This window comes from Apteryx mantelli, chromosome 9 (assembly GCF_036417845.1).
Source record: "Apteryx mantelli isolate bAptMan1 chromosome 9, bAptMan1.hap1, whole genome shotgun sequence".
Classification (NCBI taxonomy): domain Eukaryota; kingdom Metazoa; phylum Chordata; class Aves; order Apterygiformes; family Apterygidae; genus Apteryx; species Apteryx mantelli.
Window position 1 is genome coordinate 28,908,717 of NC_089986.1, and position 16,422 is coordinate 28,925,138.

A 16,422-nucleotide genomic window follows, 5' to 3' on the forward strand; every position below is an offset into this window, starting at 1 on the left:
AGCATCTGTATGGCCAACGTAGGCCAAGCTAATGGTGCGTGTATATAAAAATGGGATATTAAATGGCTGGGTTCTGCCTGCGGAGGAGGTAAGGAGGGGTCTGCGTGGAGACCTGATTCTAGCCCTGGCAGTGCAGTGCTCTCCCACGTTTCTCGCAGGCGTGTTCTGAGGAGTCGTGCTTTGATATTCCTGCAGTGAGTTCAACAGGAAAAGCCGGGTGTAAATGCCACATATTAGGACACGGTTACAAAAGTTGGAAAAATGTGCAGTTTGGCAGCTGAAACCTGTCCCAAGCCGGAGGAGGTAAGTACCATATCTATTGGTATAGCTATGATGGGTAAGATTGAGGACTGGTAAAAATATATGTTATAATCACCTCTGGGTTGAATCACAAACTGAAGCTACCAGCTGCGCAGGAGGAGCAGCGCCAGCAATAGCTAACGTGCTGTTACTGGAGACACTGGTTTTAAGTCCAAGGGGAAAGTCAGGTTAATTTTGCACTTAAAGCAAGAATTTGTTAGGGAGTTATAGTGTTTCCTCTCTGAGATTAGGGCCAATTTCATGGGTGGAAAATAAGTTTTCAGCACTATACCAGATGAACTCATTTACCAGTTAAAGGATCCCTCTGTTAAAACCTTACTGCACTGGGTCAGGCTTTGTTTTTCCCTCCCCCTCATGATCTCAGCTTAGTCTTGGCTTGCAGAAGGCTACAGATTAGTGACAGAGGAGCTGGGAAGAGCACGGGGAACGGACAGAACTGGTGCGTGCGAAACACAGCAGCGTGAGCGCACCTCCTGAGCACCGGGTGTCTGCTTCCTTGTCAGTGTGCAGGAGAAGACTGAGACCTGCCCGGCTGGTAAGGATGAAACACCACATCACGTAGCACTGTAAAATGCGTTTAGCAGCAATTGAAGATCTCGTGGTATAAAGCACAGAAAGGGACCTCACTTTCCCCAGGCACAGGGCTGGTGCCTTGGTTTCCAGAAAAAAAGGTGAAACTAATAAAAAGGAGAACTTCACTGTGACTTGCGTTTTAAAAGACTTCCAGACTTTCATTTAAATCAAGTTAATTTGGCAGCTCTCATTTCACTACCAGTACGAAGCTAAAGGGTCACTGAATAGAAATTACCACTGTAGATGTTGCATGCAGGCGTTATGGTTAATAATTAGACGCTGGCATTTATTGCACATACGGGGACATAACAGAATTTGTATGGAAAGATATAAAGGAAACAAGGTGCAATCACCATTTTTAATGAGCGTGCACAATAACACATTGTAAAAAGCCTTTTATAGAAATTACCTTATTGCAGTTACACAGGAAGAGAAAAAGGATTCTCAAATTACAGTGTACAAAATAAAGCACATTGCTCCAACGAGGGATTTAAGAAAAATCCCTTAAGTGTCTTAGGACCGATTGCTATCCAGTTTGACAGATACTGATTACATGTTCTGTTTCTCTATGCTGAGAGATCTGAGATAACTAGTTTGTCTGACTTGTCTCCAGTTTCAGGGGGAGATAAGACTTCATCTGCGTCATAGTCTTCTTCGAATGATCTGCAAAGATAGAAGGTACGTCTTTAAAAGCCATGTTTACTTCAGTGAGAGCATTTTCAGGTATGTTATTTCAGTGGCTAAAGCATTAGGGTAAAATTCAATAATATGCAAAACGTTAAACTCAAGTATTTTTATAAGGCATTTTAACAGACTAGCAGTAATCAGTTTTCTGACAGCTGACATGACTTCGCAGTCCTACCCGTCCTCATTAGTATGTTCTGAAACAACTTTTAAGTGATGTTCAGCGTTATACAATTTGAACACAGTTTCAGGAAGGCTAGCGTAAGATACTGACAATCGTTAACATTTCAGCGTAGCAATGAAGTTGCCCAGCCACAGACTCAGGTCCTGCTGGAATTTTGCCTTGCTAGGAAACACCTTGACTCTAAAACTTCTTCTAGCTTAGGATATGCTTTGACATCCACTGAAGGACAACTGTGATCATGTTATGTTCTTCCCCCATTTGGTTTGAAGTTTAATATCGAGGTCCTAGTGTTTACAGCTCAGGGAGGTTTGACTGTGAGTTCCTGTCTCCAGCCAGTTGCAGCAGTCAGGCTGGTTGGGTTCTGGGCTCTGCAGCAGCAGATATCACTTCAGGGCTCTCAACCCATTCATAGGCCTGAGAAATGATGTTTTTAGATCTCAACTTTTCACCTCTGTCTCTGCACCCTACAGGTTAGGCTCTCAGGGCTTCCAAGAAATTCATGTTCTTCCTTTTGTAGCAGGGCTCCAAATGGCAAGCACAGGAATAGCTGCAACTTGTTCAATGGAGCTGTGCTGCAGAAGAACTCCTTTGATGCCCCAGGGTGCATGGTGCCAAGAAAGAATTGTATCTATCTGTCACTTCTGTTGCTGTTCTTCCTCTACTGACCCGTATGCCAGCACCAGGAATCTTTGGGAGTCACTTGTACCTGCCAGTCTGTCCCAGGTTCCCCTTTGGCCAACATATCCTGCTGAAGAGAGGAGTCTGTGCTCTAATCTCATGACCCTTATTCAAAGAAGAGAAAAACAGCATAGAGAACACTTTCATCTTCTTATCCGTAAGGGAAAGTGCTGCTTGGTGCTTCTCCCACCTTCTGGATCCTTGCACAAGTGAGAGAAGGGCCACAATGGTCTAGATCCAATGCCAATAATTGGGAGTACTTATCCACATTTCTCTTCCGACTGCACGTTCAAGGATGCCAAGAAGTTCTCAATATACAGACTTTTTGCTTAAGCAGTAGCTGTAGGGAGTCCACATGGCCCTGCCTCCCTTCGCTCCCCACCTGGGTATGTACTGTGCATGTTCCTACATGCCTCAGTTTCCCTAAGGTCTCCTTGGCTTAAGATGACACAGCTGAGGAAAACTTTTTTCCATGTGAATATTGTTCTTAAGCATGCTCCTTTGATGTCCCTTTTCCCTTCAATTTTACCAACTTCTGCTCAACTTTTCTTCCTTTTCTTCTATGCCTGGACTGTGAGCCTCTTCCTAGTACTGTTTGTATTCACATTCAGCCAGGGCCTGCACCAGGCAGTATGGGTCCATTTCTTCAGCCCTTGGAACTCCATTATATGTTCTTATTTCTTTCCTTCTATACCATTTGCCTCAGGACTGACCCTTCTCATGTTTTCTTCAAAAGGTTTTCTTCTCCCGTTGTTTTGTCTTTCCCCACATGAGTTACTTCTCCCCTTTGCTCTTTTTTGTTCCATAAAGCTCAATAGTGCCTATGTTTTTCAGCTTGGAAAAAATGCTGTCCACCATTAAGACTAAGAACCATCCAACTGATGCAACTCTCTCCAGCTGGGAGAATTCAGTGTCTGGGACAAGGAACAAAGTAGTGCCCACTTCTGCCAGGAGGGCCATAGCCTGGACTGCCAGAAAGGATTTCTGCAAAAACAATGCTTATATTTGCATTAAGAGTCTACCTGTGTCAGTCAGCTTCAACTGTTGTTCCTGCCTTCATGCAGTGACGTGCACATGGATTCACCAGGAAATGGGCTCCCTCCATTGAAATGCATACACAGATGTATGAGGCAGGACATGGCTGAGGACAGTTCAGATCATCTTAGGCTTCCAGTGAAACATGATGCACCTTTTTCTTGAGCAACAAGACACCTTCCTTTTGGTGACAGCCTCCCTAAACTAGTCTTTAGATCATATTGGCCTTGGTTTTTTTCCACCACAGGTGCTAGGCAAGTCATATTCTTGACCACAGCAGTATTTACAAATCGCTGAAGCTCCAACTCAAGATTTTCCTGCCTTACATAGTTATGGGGATAGCGTCTGACCAGTCCCAACAAAGCCACCGCATCCTTGAAATCACCCTGAGTATCCCGTGCTTCTTGGTAAGATTCCTCTTCCAGGAGTGGTGGTCTCATGGGCAGGCCTGCAGACAGCCAGATACAGACTCATCTCAAAGCTTCAGCTGACTTGGCCAAAAATCTTCCAGCCCCTCTTAGTGCTCATAAATCCTCTCCCTGTTTCTGTCCCCACTCCCTGTTTCTGTCATCCTCAAAGGGCAGCAGAAATGATGCATGTGCAAGAACTCAATCCCTCTTTCTGGCGTATTTGTCTGGGCATCCAGCTCTTTGGTTTTTCTTTTTCCCTTCCTTTTTTCCTGCCTGGGCTGTTGCTATGCTCCACAAATGAGATCTTATCCTGCTGTCATGACTACAGAGCTTTTCAGGAGCTCTTGAAAGCAAGCATCAAGGTTGCTGTAGTGCTCTCTACAGGAAGACACAGAGCTGGTTTGCACACACCTCAAAAATTTGGCATCACCTGCCACTTCTTTTTTCAGGTTTTGGTAAAGTGGGTGATTAATGGTCCTGCAAAGCTTTTATGGCAAACTCCTATTTCCGCTCTGTGCTGAGGACAGAGGCACTGCAGCGTGGCTGCAGGGAAGAGAGCGTTTTTTACCTTCCATCCTGTCACGTCATCTTCTATTGTTTGGGCCACAAAAAAGCAAGGCAGCTCAAAGGAGGTGTGGGAACATCCCATAGCTGTTTGGATCCACAGGGAGAGCAGGAAACATGGCTCTCAACAGCTTGGCACCTCTCTGGCTAGTTGGTAGGTGCTGCTATTTGAGTGTTATTGAGTGATTTCCAGCGTGGAGAGTTCTGAAAATTATGTAATCTTCTGAGGACTTTTCCTTCAATGGGTCTACAAATGCTGTTCATGACGAAGTCCTGAATTATGTGAAGATATACGTGGTCTAAACATGTAGTAATTCCTTGGCTGTTCCTTCTAGCACCCCCAAAGAGACTTCCAGAGAAGTATTTTCAAGAAGATGATACTCCCACAGCCACAGGTCTAAAGGATAATTATAGTGAGGATCCATTAGGAGCCCCTATGGAAAGCCTGGGCACACAGAGATGTCCTGGATTAACTGCTCTACATAATTAATTAATGTAAGGACAGCTGGAGTGTCTGTCCACAATTTTATAGAAGGCTGCAAAAATGAGCGTAGCTATTGCAGAAACCAATAGTTTTAAAAAGAAAAAAGTCTAAACAAACTTAGTAAATGAATTCAAACATTAAACACAGCTTATGAAGAGCACAGACTAATAGGCATGAAGTCTGGCAGAACGTAAAATTATTTGACTAAAGGAAAGCTTGAGTACACAGCCCAGCTAAGCTAAGCATCATAAATGTAACAGTGCATACAGCTTCTGATCCGTGATAGCGTGACACGATCAATACTTGGCCAGGACTAGCAAAAGTCATTTGTCCTCTTTTTTTGTATGGTTGTAAAAGAAAAAGGCTTTGTCCTTTTTCCCCAGATGTCTACATTTCTTCAGCATGTGTAGCTGATTCACATGGCTGCCCACAAAGAATTCAAGATGTCCCAAGCGCTTTGTGACAAATACACCAATACCGCCTTTTGGAGCAACTGTTTGGGCTTCAGTGCCCCAGGGTTGACAGTCCAAATGAGACATCCGCAAATCCACCACCTCTGTCAGTAGAAGTGTGCTTTTAAACCTCAGCTAGAGCCAGTTAGTGGTTCCCCAGTGCAGCACAACGTCCATGCTTACCCTTCTTGTAGCTGTTCGTTCCCAGACTCCTCAGCCACAAGGATCTCGTACTCTTCAGCAGCGTACCTGTCCCAGTCAGAGGGTTCGGGGCCATCATTTTCAATGTCCTAAAGAGATCAAACAGTCAAGCACATCAAGCCCATACCTCCGCACAAATACTACAATAGGTCTGAATGGCGTACAAGTATGTGCACACGTGAAACACGAATTCTTGAAACAGTAAGCAACTGCACAGAAACGGCTAGTCAAAAATTGTCTTAATTAAAATAGTTTAAAATAATTGCAAATTTTTTCAACAGCTGCACATAGGTGACTAAGAAAAGAAATACATCCTTTGTTCTAGAAAGCTCAGCGTGCCACCTGAGCTGCCAGCAAGCCTAGCCCCCCCTTAGTAACAGCACGTTTTCTCTGATCTGGCTCAGCATACTCTGCATCTGTGCCCTTTGTAATTGGTTAAAGGACTTAATGATTTATTTAATCATTAATAGTAATTGATCTTTTGAGCAACTCTAACAGACTGCTAAGTTTGGGGCAGTTTGAGAGAAGGTTACAAATAATATCCTTATAAACAGTCGATTCTCAGCAATTATCAAAAGATGGGGGAGATAAAATTAACCCCCAGCTCCACCTGACTGCTCTTATGATGATCCAGTAAAAGAAAAAAGAGGGCATTTTTCTGGATTATGAGATATATTTAAGCCTAGAATTATGAACAGACCAAGAAGAACCACCACAAAGTTCCTCTTACAGGTTATGTGGGAACAGCTGGGAGGAAACCAGAGTTGGTTTTGGTATCTCCACCACTTTACTGTAGTTGACCGAGTAAGAGGCCCCTGGGGGGATAGTTACTAAGCTGTAGTCACATCTGGCTTTCTGAGGCACTGTGGTTTCACCAGATGTGCAAGGGGAGCCAGAGGTGAGGTACTTCACACCGACAGCTGACAAAACCCAACTCTCAGAAGTCCCTGCTGCTAGTGGTGAGCAACAACTGGAAAATACAAAAGCCAGAACCTCCTCTTGTATTTTCTCTGCGTGGGCAGAGAGGACAGTGAATGAAAGCACAGCCAGGCTGATAACCAGAAACAATCTGCAACAGCCAAACCTTCCACCTACTCTACCACAAGCGCGGCACAATCGCAGAGTTGGTATCTCTGCCTCAGCCCGTGTTGTAAAGGGGTTCTGTCTCCTCTTCGGTTCTGTCCAGGCTACTGGAGAACTGCTAGTGCTGTTTCCCCTGGTAAGGATCAGAATCCAACCTGGAGGCTTAATAAATCTTCAAATATAGCCTACTTGTTCATGACCACAGCTGTGCAGGAGACAGGAAGAAGCAAACGGGATCTGAAGTTTTGAATCTCACAGCTCCTTTCTAAAACGAGTGAAGCAGATTCCCTCCTAGTGCAGGCGAGCCCCTGCCTTGGCCTGCTGAATCAGTGTAACTCAGCAGCCCGAGAAAGTTCATTCTCTCTAGAATTGCATACTGCACTGCCAGTACTGGTGCAATAGGGTCATTTAAGGCAACCAGATCATAAAATTATGGAATAATTTGGGTTGGAAGAAACCCAGGAGGTCTCCAGTCCCACCTTCCGCTCACAGCAGGGTCAGCTATGAGGGCAGACCAGGGTGCTCAGGGCTTTGTCCAGTTGGGTCTTGCAAACTTCCAAGGACGGAAGCTGCACAACCTCTCTAGGCAATTGGTGGCAGTGCTTGACTGTCCTAATTGTGAAAAAGTTTTTCCTTATATCCAGGGGGATTTTCCCTATACCCAGTTGCATTCCACAGATGGGTTTGGGAAGGCCTGTTTTTAGAAGTACAGGTGCTTTATACCTTTTGCACTGCAAAGGGATCCCTCTGCTCATTGTCCAGATATTTCTCTAAATTGAAGAAGGTGTTGTAGAATACATGAGCCATTCTGCACCTCTTCAGGTCTCGCAGGGTTACTCTTCCTGCAGAAACAACATGTTATTTCATTCCTAAGTTCTTAATTAGCAAGAGACTGGAACTGTTCCCTAGCATTCTCAAAGTCACAGTTCAACAACGTTGCAAAATTTCTTCCCAAGTCAATCAAGGATTTTAAAATTATCCAATAAATGGGCATGAGTGTTATTCCTAAACCTCACATACATATGGATGAAGCCTGGAACGAATGTGAAAGAATGGGAACAGGGACAGAACAGTTTCACCATCTAGACTGTCAGCATGTCCCATGGCAATTTCAGCTCTGTGATTCTACAAGGTTCTGCCTATAGATGGATGGGCTTAACAGCAACAGTACTTTCCCAAGCTACCATAGATAGGAGAGGAAGGAAACTCCCATGAAACAGGACTTACCATCCCTCTCTGGCTTAACAAGGTCAAGCATCTGACATAGCAAGTCATGAAATGGCAGTGGTTCTATGCCCATCACTTCCATCCGCTCACACTGCTCCTCATAAAAGTACTCCAGTTCATACATGGAGAGCACCCCATCCCCATCCAGGTCCATGCAGCGAAACCAGTATTCAATACTAGGAAAAAGAAACAGAACTTGTGAAACAGAACTAGTGAAAGCACAGGGGCTGCACCAGAGACTCCATGCAGCAACGCAGTGCTCCCCTTGCCCCATCCTCGCATTTTCTTCTGGCCAAAGGCCACCCTTTGGGAAGAGCGAGGGCACAAGCCAATGCTCAAGAGTACCTGCTTTTAGGCTCTTCCAGACAGCCTGTGAGCACAGGCACGCTGATGACCTGTTTCACCAGGTACCTGGAGCAAGTGCCCACTATTAGCTGTGCTGCAGCTCAGCTGGCTCAGAGGTTTTGGTCTCCCTGTCGGATACAGCAGCAAAGCTGGTCAAACGCAACCAACTCTGAAGCCAGATCCTTGCCTATCCCTGAGTGACCCTGGCAAGGGACAGCAGGCATGGTAAGCACTTATTTCCTGTATTCCTTTATATAAAAGACAATGCTTTCAAGCAGTTACGCTCTACGTTCTCCCTTCACCTCTGGGTAGTCTGAATCTGGCTATATGAGTTCTTCTCATCTTTACTCATCAAATTCCCTGCCCTAATGCTCCCATGCAGATCTAGTTCACCTCTGCACAGTCGCCTGCCGGCGGTACAAACCACACACGTGTGGGCAGGTTTTGCTAAATGACAGAGTGAGATTTACCTACAAACCCTTCTTAGTGCTTGCTACATGCACAAAGGGAACGTGTCTATTTTCTGAAAAAATCTCGAGGGTTTACCCAGGAGATGATGCTCCAGGAGCCGAGGGGTGGCAGAGGAACAGCTTTGTTAAGCCGTCACTACCCCACATCTCTTACAGTGTCACCGCTTGCTTAAGGGACTGCAGCCCCTGCTTTCACCACCATGGGCACCCAGCGACGCACACGCCTGCCCTCGCAGCGTGGCGGAGCAGGCGGTCACGAAGCTGCAGCCGCCTGAGCTGAACTCTGGCCGGAGAAGCAGGGGCTCGGGGCTGGCAGGTGGTATCTGTCGCTGCCTCTGCATAAAGGGCCAAGGACTGCCCTCGCAAGAGGGGAGACCAAACAAATCCAGCTTTTCTTACAGCTCACCACTGCTCTCCAAGCCCTCACCCACAGGAAGATGGGCACGGGGTAACCAAAGTGACTGATTACTACCAAGACATTTAACATGAAAAAAAAAACAACCAACCCAAAACCTCCTTTTCAGCAATTTTTCCTCAAGAAAGGCAAATGACTGGACCAAAAGTTGACAGTAAGGTGCTTTCTTCCAAACAGTGACTGAAATCCAAGCTGCCGTCTGCTGTGGAAAGCAGTAAGTCACAGAAGTTTCTATAATCTTATCTCTGCTCTTTTACTAGGACACATGGAATCGGTCAGACCTTGTAGCACTCCTTTTGTCTTCCTCCGAAATCAGCAGCCACACAAAATCAGCATAGCTCATCCGGCCTTCCTTCTGGACTTCATTTCCCCTGAAACAAAAAACCCCCCCCGGCTCCTAAATACTCAGAATGTTACCAAACACACATTTTAAAAAGCCCCAAATCATTGCTGAGAGAAAACGAGACGCCTTCACCCATCTGGCCTGTTCTCCCTGCCCTCTGCAGCTCCAGTCCTTGTGCCCTTCCCTGCAGGCACCGCGTTTGCTGCCCTGCTGTCACTGCAAAGCTGAGACTCACCCACCACATCCCGCCCCGCAAGAGGGGCTGGCGTGGGTTATTTGTCAGCTTTCCAGCCAACGCCGTGCTGCTGCGGGGCACGCACGCACGGAGCCCGCATGTCCCCACCTGCCATGCCCAGCTTCTTCTGCAATGAGGTCTATAAGTGATGGTCCTATGGGATTTTGTCATTTGCTTTCTTAAGATACCTGGACATCCCACTCCATATTCAGGCAGCTCCAGCTAGAGCACCATGTTGGAAACCATTCTGATCAGTGGAAATTTTTGAGAGCTTCTTGCATTTCTAATCAGCCTGACAAAAATTCCTCTCACTTCCATCCCCAGCCAGTATGCTACTCCTCACCTCACCACAGCGCCGCTGAATATTCGCTCGATAATCCTGTTTGATAAAGCTGGAGACAAAGAAAACATGAAGAAAATGAACCTACAGGTCATAGGAAAATGCTAAATGCAGCTGCGCACGCTGAATGCACAGAAAGCCATTTCCCAATTGCTAAAAGCAAGCTCTCTATCTAGCCACTTTACTGGTCCCTGTCTGGCAGCCCCCTAAAAGCAGGAAAGGATGATTCTCCCATTGTGTCTGCCTTTGCATCCTACCCGACACTGTGTTTCACAAAAAACATGGCAACTGTATATAATCTGGATTCCGGGACATGGGCAATACTAACGCTACTTTGCCGAAGTAGGACTTGCCACATAACCGAATCCTGCTGGTTCAAGGAGGGTCTGCTTCAAAGTGCATTGCAAAAGGAGTTCAGCCACCAAGCAAAAATTACACAGCAGACCAAGACCTTTCCAAAATCCCCGCAAGCCACTTCTTAGCAGAGCACAAGCCATGGCAATCCCACTGCAGGAAAGGCCAATGAAAAGAAAAAAAGAGCACTGTTTCAGGTGAGCAGGAGGGCTTTGCCAGCCAACGTGTGGGGCGATTGTGCAGTAGAGACACCCCGGCCAAGCAGCAAGTATCAGTCTGAAACAGGATTTCTGCACTGACCTGACCGCTGACCCATTTCCTTTAGACCCCCATATTAGCTCCTTCTACCTGTTCTCCTCCTCCTCCGTAGTCCCAGCACACCTCCCTGACACCCCAGCCAGGCACACACGTCCTGCACCACCCCTCAAATCCCCCGGCACAGGCTGACAGGCTCCTGTACAACCCTGTGACTGCCACACTCACCCAAAACCCCACGGCATTCCCATAAATGCCTGCGCTCGGGGCATGAGGGCCACCACCCCGCTCCGACCCGCACGCGCACCTGCAGTGTTGTCATCCTCACACCCCCTTCCTTCTTTCTCTCTTCAGCCCCCTTGGAGCTTGGCTCTACAAAATGTTGTCCCCCACCCCCAGATCTCCAACAATTCCTGACTACTTGTCGCAACTCGGATCCCTGTAACCCTACACACTGTAGCACCTTGCCACGTATTTCACGTCTCCCAGCACTTCCAGTCATATTTTGTGTCCAAACATCCCCTACTTCTCCAGGCTCAATTCTCTGTCCTAGACCAACTTTGCCAAAAAGCGAGGCAACCATACAGAAGAGTTCAAGGCAGCTTTGTCTTCAGGGTTAAAACATGCTGGTCAATAGCCCAAGCTCTTGACCAAGACATTAAATCATGGTTTCTAATTGGTAAATGCAGGGGCATATCATGCTCTGAGAACATGGATAAACCTAGAACAGCCAATCTGACTGCGTGTCTCCCACCTAGCCCAGCATACACAACATAAAAACAGTTCACACATACAGTGACACTTCCCAGCACACTTTCCCAGCCTTCAACAATTTGCAGAGCGTGAACTTCCCAAGCCAGAGGAAGTGCCTTTGGATTTTTTTAGCCCTTCATGGATTTTTATGCCATTAACTTATCCATGGCTCTTCACCCCCTGAAAACTTACAGCATCTGCTAAAGAAGCAGCTTGGAGACAGCATACCTTGATCACTGTACCTAGCCAGATCCTTCTGGCTGATGTAAAGATCATGGTCAGTGTCCAGCTCCCAGAATTTACAGTATATGACATAGAAGTGCTCATAGGAGAAATAATCTGTGATCTGATTTATGTCATCCTCTTCTTCCAAGAGAGCAAGAGTCTGAAATGGTACAGATAAAAGTGGGAAGTTAAATCTAGACAAGGAGGCACTCCAGCAGCTCAAGTCCTCCACCTCCGAGGAAGTTGGGTGAACACAGCTCCGTGAGCTAACTCAAAGCGTAACCTTTCCTCGCAGTAGGAGACTCTGTTGCTGCATTCTTTATTTAACAGGAGATTGTGCAGTATCTGGCTTGGCTATCCTGGTTAGCCTGCGTGTGCACAGTACCCCCCCAGTCCTGCGAGCAATTCCTGCGACCATTCAGCTATAGCAAAGAGAGAGGCAGAGGCACAGGAAGACAACGGGGGCCTCAGCCAGGCTCCGTTATTTGTGAAACATCTCCGACCTGCACAAGAGCCTCCCAGAGCCATTTACCACTGCAAGTCCACAGGTCTCTATAGGAACTGAAATGCCTATGTACACAACACACAACCTGGTCTGACCCGCGAAGTGCAAGATCAAGTCTTGCTCCAGACTCATGCCTGGACTGGGGAGGAAGGCATCCAGGCAGATCATGCCAATCACACCGATTTCCCTGGGCTGCTGGTGACAGGAACTGGCCTGGTGTAACCGGGAGGCTTGGGCAATTCTCTAACCATGACCTCTTTTAACATACTCTCGTTAGAAAACATTTAGCAACAAGGTCCTTGTGTCGTTCCCTTTCTACACCTATTTCTGTCCCTCCCTCCTCTCCACTCTATCTGCACTGCATGTTTGCCAGCGCCACCCCCCTGCTCACCTTTCCCCTAGGGCTGAGGCCATGGGACACCAGACAGCCTTTTCAGCCTAACGAAGCAGGTCTTCAGGAACCAAAAGACTCAAGCCATGAGTCTGAAGCGAGCTACAGCTCTGTCCTGGCTGCTCTGCCAGCCTCCAGGAAGGGAAGGGGTTATGTCTCTGGGCAAGTAGGCTTAGTGGGCCTCCTATCCATCAGCATAAAAACAGTTGTCATGCCTTATACAGCCATTCCATAGGTCACTGCCAACTTTCAGTTGTCTCCACATCTTAGGAACCCATCTGCGTCAGCACAAAGCTCACATCCCGCTAACCGCTAGGTTCAGTGAGGTTTCACACAGGGACAACAGGATGGGACTGCCAGACCTGCACTGTCCTGACTTGCTGAAGCAAGACCTCTGAGCAGTCACTCACTAGCCTCTTAGGCTCTTCTTGGTTCCCTCCCTTTCTTTGCAGCTAATATTCACCTGGGGAGTTTTTTCAGTAACTAATATTTTCGTTATAGCCCATGCCAAAATATGCTGTTTGCACTCTTTTGATGCACAGGCACGTACAGCAAAGAGCTGCCCAAACAAGGACAGAGAGGGAAAGAGTACATAAAGGGAGAAAATGGGTGAACAAAGAGGCAGGTGAAAGCTGGGAGGATCTGTTTATAACAGAGGGTGGAGTAGGCAGGAACGGAGATCAGAGGGCTTGGACCAGCATGAGACACTCAAAGGGAGCACTGTTTTTTTGATTAGCTGATGTGATCAGTGGATAGAAGAGATCTGAAAGGAGGAAGCACACTACATCTGGAGGGGAAAACGGGATGAACTAGAGAAATCTCACTGTTTTAGCCAAGTCCTCACCTTGACCTTTCAGCCTAAAGATTTTCTGGCTTCTTAGGTTGGGCTGGAGTTGAGCAGCCTTAGATAGTTTTAACCTGGTGCTTTTTTGGGTTGAATATACAAAGAACGGGCAGATCCTTAGCCCGAAATCTCTGCCCACCACAAGGATACATCACAGGGATGGTAACAAGCGCTAAGCTTCATTCATTACCCTTTCTGGAGAAGTTTACTGCAAAATTGGAAATCAGCTTCTGCGACATGCTGCCTTGCTGGACATGCTGGACAGTACAAACCTGACCAACTGTCAACGGGCCGGTTGCCGGTTGGGAGTCAGGAAATTGGCTGTCCTACCCACCGCAGATTGCGGGCAGCCCACCAGCTATTCTTGGCTGCTCAATGACCTGCTTACCATAGGCGCCCTGCAGGGTTTCACTTCCCTTCCTTTGCTTTTGGCTCCTGACCTCGCCAACCCGCCTGATGGAGCTTCAGCCCTAGCGCGCACACTCACACCTTGACCTTCTGCTCAGCCCGCTTTGGGCCCTGGTCTTCGCTCCTGGTGACTGTGACACCTAACTCACTCCTGCCCCCAGTTCTGGCCCTACTTGGCCACTGAGCACTTGGTCTACACCACACCACACCACAGCCCAGGCGTGGTTCCCTCGCTAGACAGTATACACCTATAGGAGCAAATGCATCTACAAGCTCGGTACCCTACTGAGGCAGAAACCAACATACTTGCAAGAAGTTGCTTTTCCTCAGCTCTGTTAGAGTGATCTTCCCAGACCAGGATCGATTGACTGTGTAGAATATTCTCTGTATAACCTGCAACACACAAACAGTTTTCTTGAAACCGACTACTTAAGTATACCAGTTTGGGAATTTAAATAGAATAACTTTATTTGGTTTATTCACTTATCCTAAGGGGACTTCTTTCTGAAAGTTGTTTTGTGAACATTCTTGTCTATACTATTATCCTTAATCCACTATGCAGTTTGAAAGTAGCATTTTTTCCTGCAACAGTATTATTCACTTCCACTCTGCTCTTAATTCACAGCTTTGAGCATGCAGTTACGTTATTTATGTCAGGGAATAAGTTTAAAGTGCCCCCAAATCACTTTGAAACTGAGTTTTTCCAGCTTTGGGCGCTGCGGCCCACATGGATCTCAACTGATACAGTGCTCTGCACTTCGGAAAAAAATCAGGACTCTTTCCTAAACTAGAATGGCTTCAAGTAGGCAATCACCATTTAAGGACCGTGCTTTGAATCTGTCACACAAGAGCGAGCTCTTAGTCCAAAACAGATATAGGATTTGGAACAAAGTATAAAATTTTTGCTAACAGTCTGCCTTACATACACAGACTGGTAACATAGCAAATGCTGATGAGCACAAATAACTGAGGGTTCAACAACAGCAACAAGAAGGATTTGAGGACTCAAAGTGTATCCTGAAGAGACAGAACTACTATATTCCACTTAGCTGAACATGACACCTATTGGTAGCTAGCCTGGCCCTTAAAAGCCTACACACGGAGATGTGGGACAACAGGACTTTTCACCTCCCATAAAATGTATAACCAGAAGCTGAAAACAGTCCAATTCAGGCTGACAAGAGGGCAGGTTTTTACACTGCCAGTGATCACCCACTGGGACAACTCCAAAAACAACACTGAGGGCTTTATCATTCCAGACACTTCAATCAAGGACGGCTGTCTTTCTAAAGCTGGGTGTCAACTCAAAAAACCCCAAATAAATAAAATAACCCCCCCCACCAAGTTAACCCTAGCTTAACAAGAGCGATCACTGAGCAATGTTCTGTGGCCTGTGCAATACAAGAGGTCAGACTAGGTAATCACAATGGTCTTTTCTAGTCTTAAACACACTGGAAAAGCTCTATCTTGCTGTCTTGGTTAATGCCTCTGGCAGCCATTGCCATTCTGGCCTCCATTTCTGGACTTTGTTCGGCCTTTGCTTCCAGATTGCAGACTGACTTCGAGACTGAAGTGGGTCTCAGCACACACACAACCCATTACCACACCTGTCCACTCTGTAGCGATCCTTAAAGATATGGGGTTTTCACACCATCCCAAGGGCTCAAAAATAAAAATCCCACAAAGCAGAAGAAGGACCCTGACAGGCAGCTTACTTCTTTTCCTCTGCCTGCAGGGTAAAAGAAGACAACAAAATATCTCCCCACTTGTGACATGCAAGAAACTGCTCCTCTCTCACACCATCCCGCTAAAGGGAAAGATGTTCCCTCTGCTGTCTCCTCAGTTAGCTGTAGAAATAAAGCACACAGAGGTAAAATGGTATCTCTTTTCATCTATTTTCTTTCCCACACCCAGTCACTCAGTGCAGGCTTTATTATTCAAATCCTGTTCCAGTTCCAATGGATAGTACGCAGTGCATGTATCAGTACACAGCATCAATACTTCTTTCTTTCCTTTTCAGGTTGCAAAAAACAAGCTGTCAAAAAAAGCATTTGGGAAACACATACTAGAATATTATTACATGGCCTGAGATGATTTGCACCATTCAAGCCATAGCCTTAGTATCCAACTGTAACAGAAAATTCACTCCTGTGGTCTCCCTGCTGTGTGTCCCTCAGCGAGAGCACCAGCTGCATGATCCCATCTTAGAAACCAGGTGAGTAAGTGGTCTCAGGCACGTACTGCTACAAGCACTTCTGCTCAGCAGCCGTGGCCTTACTGAAAGCCATAACTCTGACTCCATTTTTCCCAGCATAGAAACTATTTATTCTGAATTTGCTACATCAGCCTTTGTAAGTGGAGGCCCCTTCCCATTTCCCCAACATCCTCATGTTCTCCACCTCCAACACCAAAACCACTTATGGGTCAGCTCCAGACCTTTTTCCAGTCTTCCCATGGAAGAACAAAAACAATACCATTTCTGAAAATAAAAACAAAGCTTTATTAAAGCCTGTGGGGCATCCTCCCCTTTCACATTCACATTGGCAACACTGCACAAGCCAAAGCATGTTTCCACAAGCAATGCAATTTGCCAAGTTGTTTTTAGTTGGTGACTCCTTGACTCAGCTTTTCAATAGTGAGCAG

The 16,422-nt window shown here is 46.5% G+C and overlaps 1 protein-coding gene across 1 annotated transcript in view; it reads right to left on the reverse strand.

Moving 5' to 3' along the window:
* Positions 1-1,238: 1,238 nt before the first annotated feature.
* PPP2R3A (protein phosphatase 2 regulatory subunit B''alpha) overlaps positions 1,239-16,422 on the reverse strand; it is a 51,726-nt gene continuing 36,542 nt past the window's right edge. The window contains exons 8-15 of the mRNA XM_067302031.1: positions 14,086-14,172; positions 11,635-11,791; positions 10,048-10,096; positions 9,408-9,497; positions 7,897-8,072; positions 7,393-7,511; positions 5,569-5,675; positions 1,239-1,557 (exon numbers count right to left, since the gene is read on the reverse strand). Of these exons, the coding sequence (XP_067158132.1) occupies positions 1,461-1,557; positions 5,569-5,675; positions 7,393-7,511; positions 7,897-8,072; positions 9,408-9,497; positions 10,048-10,096; positions 11,635-11,791; positions 14,086-14,172 (882 nt within the window). The 3' untranslated portion in view covers positions 1,239-1,460. The remainder of the gene's footprint in view (positions 1,558-5,568; positions 5,676-7,392; positions 7,512-7,896; positions 8,073-9,407; positions 9,498-10,047; positions 10,097-11,634; positions 11,792-14,085; positions 14,173-16,422) is intronic.